The 8,257-nt window shown below is 47.3% G+C and overlaps 1 protein-coding gene across 1 annotated transcript in view; it reads right to left on the reverse strand.

The window, feature by feature from the left end:
- Positions 1–279: 279 nt before the first annotated feature.
- cdh5 (cadherin 5) overlaps positions 280–8,257 on the reverse strand; it is a 15,090-nt gene continuing 7,112 nt past the window's right edge. The window contains exons 7-11 of the mRNA XM_062989246.1: positions 7,912–8,048; positions 7,085–7,197; positions 6,375–6,477; positions 5,414–5,656; positions 280–4,606 (exon numbers count right to left, since the gene is read on the reverse strand). Of these exons, the coding sequence (XP_062845316.1) occupies positions 4,119–4,606; positions 5,414–5,656; positions 6,375–6,477; positions 7,085–7,197; positions 7,912–8,048 (1,084 nt within the window). The 3' untranslated portion in view covers positions 280–4,118. The remainder of the gene's footprint in view (positions 4,607–5,413; positions 5,657–6,374; positions 6,478–7,084; positions 7,198–7,911; positions 8,049–8,257) is intronic.

Below are 8,257 nucleotides of genomic sequence, written 5' to 3' on the forward strand. Positions count from 1 at the left end.
TAAGGATTTGTGATGATCAAAAACAAGTTAATTGAAAAATTCATGAAAGCTTGAATGACGAAATTAATTATTGCAAAGATATGGAAAATAAAAACTCAGTTGGGTCACTTTTGACCCAGGTTGTACATCAAAGGGTTAAGTTCTAAACTTACACATTTTACCATCAGTAAGACCAAACAGTTTTTATTCTATTATATATGATATCAGCTGGTACCTGTACAAAGAAGCACGTTTAGATTTTTCCTAAATGTATTTTAATAGACACATAGAAACTGCTGAAAATCTCGTAGAGGAAGATAACGACCACTAAGCGAGTGTACGAGACGGGCAGGACAGAAAAGGAACGTCGGACCACGTCAAGTCCTGCAAATGACGTCACTTTGCGAGTGTGATGAGGCGCCCACGTGTCCTAACATGAAAGGAAACTCATCCGTGTAACGTTCATCAGAGTAAAGTTTATTATAATTATACTCCATATAAAAAAGACACTTTAATATCTGTAAAACACTTAAATCCCATTAACACCCCCCACCGAACCTTAAATACTAACATATTACAAAAACACTGCCCTTACACCCCCCACCGACCCTAAACTACTAACACACCACCCTTACACCCCCCCACCTACCCTAAAATACACCACCTTTACACCCCCCACAGAACCTATAATACTAACACATTTGTAACTATAGAAACACTTGACATAGAAAATAAACCACGTTATCACGACTCGATTAAAAGGCCGCTCTCATTTCTTCTCATTTAGGGATATGTCCACATTTCCTGTGCACTCTGATGCCCTTTGCTACTTGCACGATAAATGGACCGCTGGCTAGCACACGCCACGGGTCGTCCGACGACCGGATTGTGATGTGTGAATTTGTGTATCAGCTTATTGAAGATGTAAAGCAGCAGATATTCACCACAGACTTCAATTTTTAAACAGTTAAAATGTAAACGGCACCTGTAACGGTACAGAACGCAACGCTAAAGTGGTTTATTATTCTTTCAATAAGTTCCAGAGAGTCCCGCAAAACCCACCCCCTCCAGTCTGGAATAAGAAACAGGAAGACCACTCCCGTGTGGTGTCTTCCTCAGCAGATAAGAGAACAAGACCGAGTTTCCTTGGAAGGAAGCGGCAGATTTGGAGGGAAGCGTTTACTAACGGGGAGGAGGGGAAAGGTTTCCGGTTATTGTGTTTATGAAAGGTTTAAAGAATGCACGATGAATTACAACACCGGCTTACATGGCTACACGGCCCAAAGTATTCGAACGCCTGACTGTGACCTTGCTGGACGTCCTATTTCGAAAACGGACAGTATTACAGGTGAGCGTTTACAGCCAGAACAGTCGCTCTTCTGAGAGGACTCGATCAAGACTTTAAAGTGTGTCTGTGTGTGGGAATTTGTGCCCGTTCAGTTTGTACGGCTGGGTGCTGGTTCACTTTTTGAGCTTTTCCTCGTGTCTTTATCGAGCTTCCTTTCCTAAACTGTTTATGCAAACCTTTGAGGCATTACATTTGTTGAAACACATGCATTTAAAAATGAGAACTGATGTCCCAATACTTTTGTCCAGATTATGTGTGTTTACTGTAGTTTGTCCTGGAAATTAAAAACTTTTTCTGATTCAGGTCTCTAGTTAAAATTTCAGTCTTTATTTTCATCAGAAGGTGATCAGGACGCGTCCCTTCTTCACACATCTGCCCCAGGGTGACCGGTTTAAAAAATATGAGGCCGTTAACGTGGTTCTGACTCGACACAGAGAGCAGAAAATCAGGAAGATCTGTAGGACCTTATCAGGAAAGTCAAAGAACGGAACGAGCCGGGACTTCAGCTCAGAATGAAAAAGACGAGAGTCGTGAGAACAGGAAAGACCAGTGACTTCACCATGGATGGAGAAGGTGTGGAAGTGGTGGACGTCCACGTCTTCTGCTTACTCGGCTCGTTTATTAAGAGCAAATGTTCCAGCAGTCAGGAAACAACTCACAGTCTGAACCTCAGCACAACAGAAACGAAGGAACTGAAGAAGAATCTCGGACGTCACCGTTCGTCCCTCCAAACAAACATCAGAACCATCCAGGCTGTAAGCTTCTCTTTGATGTGGTTCTTCAAGAATGCTGGACAGGAAGAAGGTCCGGCCTTTGAGCTTCGGTGCTGGTAAAGACGTTTGAGAGACCCTGGACGGTCGGCAAAGAAGGCGGATCCTCGACCGAATCGAACCGAATCTCTTACTGGAAGCCAAACAGAAGCTCGATTGTTTTGGACGCATTTTGATAAGAACCAATCGTGCCTGGAAGTGTCGAGATAAAAGAGGAGGAGGACGGCCAGCCAGGAGATGGACGGATACACGGAAACACGAAGACTCAAACAGAAGACAGAACGTGACTAAGAGGACCTGACGTGACTAAATAATAACCATAATAACATTTAACATTTATACACTATTCGGCCAAAAGTATGTAGACGCCACTGCTAATGATAAAAAGTAGTCGTTTCTGCCACATCCACTGCTAACAGGCGTAAACGAATGCTAAAAGGTAAAGGCTGCGCTTTAAATATTGTGCCAACAGTTTAGGGAAGTCCCCTTTCTCTTTTGGCATGATTACGCCCCTCTAAAAAGATAGAAAGGAACTGCAGTGCCCCACACAGAGCCCTGATGAACATTCAACCCGACTCAACACTTTGGGGATGAATTACTCGGAGCCATCAGTGCCCGACCTCACCGACTAAACGGGAGGCACAAATTCCCACAGACACTCCAAATTCTTGCAGAGAAGAGTCTTGATTGATGTTAAAGCTACACAGGAAAGACGGACGGTCAGGCGTCCTAATACTTTTGGTAGGTAGGCTGCTCTTACTCGTCAGGACTCGGACTGGTGGACACTTGATCCGAGAGGTCGAAGTAATGAAGAGCCGCCGCGTTTCCTTATTGCCGGACTGTACGAGCCCCCTGAGATCTGAGATACGCGCCGCGGTCGAGGTGTCCATCAATTCTGTCACATAAACCTGTAGTGCTCTTTAATTCTGTCAGCGCCCAATTACACCATTTCCCGTTTCCCTCACAGATGCTTCCCCGCTGCTCTTATTACCGCTGAACTGTTCCTGACTCACGCTGCGCTATTATTCGGTCCTGATTTTCCTATCCTGCGCGCTGATAGATCAGAATTACGCCAGAATCATTGGGAAGGAAAAATGCCATGGCAGTACGGCGTACTTCACCGGCTCGTATCTACAGATCGTCTAGAAAAAACAATCCGACCGCAAATCAGACGTGTTCCCACCGAGAGTAAAGATCCTGGAATGAAATCGCTCGTGTATAAATCTCATCCCTGTGTAGTCCATCACTGACTGTACATCAACATGAGAAGAGAACCGCGTCTGTTCTGTTCTGTTTGTGGGGGTCTGACGACGTGACGGTGAGTTTCTCTTGATCTCTTCATCGACGACGATCTAGAAACCAAAAACGGGGTGTAGTGCTTCACGGTGGCGGAGATAAAACGCTCGATTCCTATCGGTAATCGCCACTTCGCTTTACTACTAATTTGTATGATCTACCGAACGTTCGCCGGCTCCGATTGAAAATAAACGCATCGCGACCGGCCTGAACGTAGGCTGACACACCGACTAGGGAGACTGAAGTTGGGAATCGAAACTGGAAGCATGGAGCTGTGCAGCACCGACACAATTTAAAAAGACTCAGTTTTAAAAGCAGCTGAACAAATTTAGTTTTCTTTCGGTGTCGTGGCGCTGCTTTATCATTTTGAAAAGCGTACGCTGTCTGTCGGATCTCTGACGAGGAAAAACCTAAATGATCCCTAAATGTGTCGATTAATCTGTGAGGAGAGGATGGGGCACAACACGATCCTCTGTGAATGACGTATCGCCTCTAAAGGGGCTCCAAGTTTTCATGATTTTAGGGATTAAACGTTCGCTGTACATCGTTAATACACAGCATGAAACAAGAACTGGACCTAAAGGTATAAAAATAATAAGAATTATCTATATCGGTGACTTCCACGCCCGCTGAGAGAGCCATAAAACGCTATTTTGATTCACAATCACAAACTGATTCATCCTGAACGCGGTGAGGCTCAGGCGGTCCAGTCCTCGGCCCCGGGATCAGTACGAGGTGTCCGCGTCACAGCCATAAAGCTCGGCGAGTGTCCTAAACCTGGGCCCCCAGTCGCTCAGGAAGTCGTAGTCGAGCTCGGACCCGAACGAGGACGTGGAGTCGAGCGAGCTCAGAGACCCGGCGAGCGACTCGGTTCCCTCGTAGCCGTAGATGTGCAGGGTGTCGTAGGGGATCCCGTCGCGGTCGTGATCGGCCTCGTCCTTCTTCACCTCGATCATCACGGCCATGTCGCCCTTGCAGGCCTGAGGTTTGTTCACCACGGCGTACGTGGGCGGGAGCGCGGGGTCGGGGCCGAGCCGGCCGTCCCGGTGGGCCGAGGAGAGGACGGAGACGTCGTAGCCGTCGGTGTCCATCTCTCCGCCGCCTTCCTCGTCGTAGGACACCAGCTGCTCGTGGATCTCGCTGGACGGTTTGCCCAGGTTAACCAGCGCTGCCCTCCGGTAGTGTTTGTGCAGAACGAAGAGGATCACGATCACTAGCAGAAATAGAAACAAACAGCTTCGTATAAAAAATGCTTCATCGGGGGTTAGGGGCCTTACTCAGGGGCCCAACAGCGGCAGGATTTAAACTTTTAAATTGATTTAACTTTTAAACTTTTAAATCCCAAAGCTCTACCCGGCTCTACCCAGGGCAGTTTTAGCTCAGTGGTTAATGTACTGGACTAGTAATCAGAAGGTTGCCAGTTCAAGCCTCACCACTATGGTGCGACCGTTGGGCCCCTGAACAAAGGCCCTTAACCCTCAAAAGCTCAAACTGTATTCAGTCATAACTGTAAGTCGCTTTGGATAAGAGCGTCCGATAAATCCCGCAAATGTAAACGTAAATGTACCCACTATGCAGAGGTGGTAGTGTGTGTTCTTCTGATATGAGTAGTAGGTGCAGCAGTGTTGTTGGGACTTATGAACACCTCAGTGTCAGCGCTGGGAGAACCAAAAATATAAAGCCACCAGAGTCTGTGCTGTGATCAGACAGCTTCCACGCCGTGTCTCGAACTGTACACCTACAACCGGCGCTGACGAGAGGCCGATCCTAACAACACTGCTGCACCTGCTACACTCATACACACACAGAACAGCCCACATGTCATTATCGTGTAGATGTTAATATCTGTGCAGAGCTGAGAACGATCCACCACCCACACATCGACAGGTCATGGGGCGTCCTTTCCGATAATACACTGCTAACTCGCAATCGTATGCTTAATAAAATAATACACGACAGCAAGGCGGTGAGGACAGGAAACGCCGACCATATATGGCAAACGTAAAGGTACGAGACTTACCGAGGATGGCGACGATACAGAACAGGATAGCGACGATGGCGCTCATGCTGATTCCGGATTTGTAGTACTCCCTGCAGGAGTGGAACTGGCGATCGTGCCCGCACGCGCACACTCTCAGGCGTAGAGGGGTGACGCTCCTCTGAGGCGGCGTTCCTCCATCGGTAATCTCGATTTCCAAAATGGTTTCCGCCGAGCTGTCCATACTGAAGTGCCCGTGGGTCAGAATAACGTTGGCCGTGTTATCTGGAACACACAATAAACTCAGTCCCTGAGATAGCGTATCACGCCGCCCGACCCTCCCTCCCTCAAACACGCCCGGCCAGGTCGGTGGCTCTGCTGACACTCCGCAGTGGCCGAGCGCAGTGTGTCCTGTAGGCTGCAGGTTCCGATCCCTGCTCTGCCAAGAACTTGGGCCATTAACCCTCTCGGCTCCTGGGGCGCCGAATATCGGCAGACCCTGCGCTCTGACCCTGCGCTCTGACTCTGCGCTCTGACCCTGCGCTCTGACCCTGCGCTCTGACCCTGCGCTCTGACACGAGGGATCTTCAAAACGTTTCCTCACTTTTTAAAACTACAAAACAAACTCCATCACTTTTCTACATCGTCACCTTCTGATACATTTTTCCAGCGTCGTACAAAATGCTTTCGGTTGTTTTTGGTTGAGCTCGTAGCCACTGATGCGCCGCTGCTTTCACGTCGTCACATGAAAATCTTCTTCCTCTTACAGCTTCATTCAGCGTCCAAACAGGTGGAGATCGGATGGAGCTAAATCAGGACTATAAGCGTCTCTCAGACACGAGCGATTCCTCCTCCTCCACCCTCACCGAGCAGAACCACAATATACACGTGAGGAAACCTTCTGAAGATCCTCGTGTATATACAGTATGTGTTTCGCCCCTCTGATCTGTCCTGAACGTAACTCCGTGTTTCCTGAGTAGCAGAGATGTGAAGTTAAACTTACCGAAATTATCATGAAGAGAGAAGTTCAAACTCTTCCTCGCGAGAGCGAATCGGAACTTGCCGGGATTTTCATCCGCGTCGGTGGCGCCGATGGTCCCGATGACCTGCGGAGGTCAGAGACCGATTATAATATCCACAACAGATTAGATCAAACAGGCCACAGTCAGGCAAGCTTTACATCTCAAAAGGCTCATGCGTGAATCGAGCCTCCGCTCAGGGTTTCTCGTCAGCGTGATGAACAGCAGTCGAGTCTGGAGCACATTTTGGACCTCGGGTTCTTTCCTTTGTGGTGATGTAAAGCTCTCTGGACTGTAAACAGCCTTCCTGAATTACGTTTGGACAAATAGGTGCAGCCAGACTAGCACAGATTATCAATACAGACACATTTTCCCCAATTTTCCTCCCAATCTAGTCGTATCCAATTACCTAACTGCATTACGCTCCTCTGTACTGATGCTGATCTCCACTCTGATTGAGGAGAGCGAGACGGACACGCCCCCTCCGACACGTGTGCATCTTTTCACCCGCACGAGGCGAGTTCATGTCCGGAGCAGCTTTGTGTACAGATGCAGACCGATGATTGAACCTTGAGGCACATCATACAGTACTAAGCTATGATGGTGTTTGGCAAAGATTCCACCTGTATTCTGTCAGGTGAGTGTTGAGGATTCTGAATCAAAAATAGGTACATACATTTCGGAAAATCCTTACCGTTCCTTTTTCATCATTCTCACAGAGGTAAACGTTGCCCTCGTTGGCCAGTTCTGGTTTGTTGTCGTTGATGTCCAGCACATTTATTTTCACCGTTGCATAAGATTTTTGCCCTGAAAAGTAAAACAAAAACATTGCAAATCATTGCAATCAAGCAGTGTCCACACAATATCAGTGGTCCCCAACCACACACCGTTTCATATAAGATATAATTTCACGGACCGGCGGGGGCGGGAGGATTTAATATAGAATAACTATAGAATGGAAAATCTGTGTGAATCCTGAGCTCTTTCCGCTGCAACGAGACAATGCTCCCATCTAGTGGTGATAAGAGACAATAACACCCGAAGAGTTTTGGAAATTTAATTGATTTAAATTTAATTTAGAATACACGGACCGGTCGGGAACCACTGCACTCTATGACCAAAAGTATCTGGACGCCTGACCGTGAGCTTATCGGACGTCCCATTTTAAAAATAAATGCTATTGAACTGACAGAGCGACCCTCTGTGTGATCTTTTCAGCTAGAACACTAGCCGCTCTTCTAAGAAGCTTCTCACTTATGAAGAAGTATGCCTGTGTATGGGAATTTGTGCCCATTTTGCCTTTAACGATATTCCAGTTCATCCCAGAGCTCTTGGGTGGGGCTGAGGTCAGGGTTCTGTGCAGTTATAGAGCTCACTTATAAAAATTATGTAATTTCCTTAACATGTTTGATTTATTACACCTGTTAGTAACTAATGTGGCTGAAACAAGTGAATTCAGTAATTAAAAGGGGCGTCCCAATACTTTTGTCTATTACTTTTTAAGTAAACGCCCTGACGCACCGGTTTCTGACTCCTCCTGCGCTGTGACCTGGACCGTGTGTGATGGCTGGTGTTCCCGGTCCAGGTCTATCTTCAGAGTGAGCTGACCAGTATCACTGCTCACCTCCACTGGACTTTTTGGATCCTCGATCGAGTACCTACGACACACACATTTATATAACATCACTTCTGCAGCCTTTTTAAAGAATACTTTACCACCGCTTTGTCCTGGTCAGGGTCGCGGTGGGTACAATGCATTGGGAGAGAGGCAGAAAACACCTTAAACTGGTCACCAGTCCATCACAGGGCAAACACACAACACAGTTGGCCTGACACAAAGAGAACATGCAAACTCCACACAGAAAGA

This window comes from Trichomycterus rosablanca, chromosome 27, assembly GCF_030014385.1.
Source record: "Trichomycterus rosablanca isolate fTriRos1 chromosome 27, fTriRos1.hap1, whole genome shotgun sequence".
In the NCBI taxonomy this organism is placed as follows: Eukaryota; Metazoa; Chordata; class Actinopteri; order Siluriformes; family Trichomycteridae; genus Trichomycterus; species Trichomycterus rosablanca.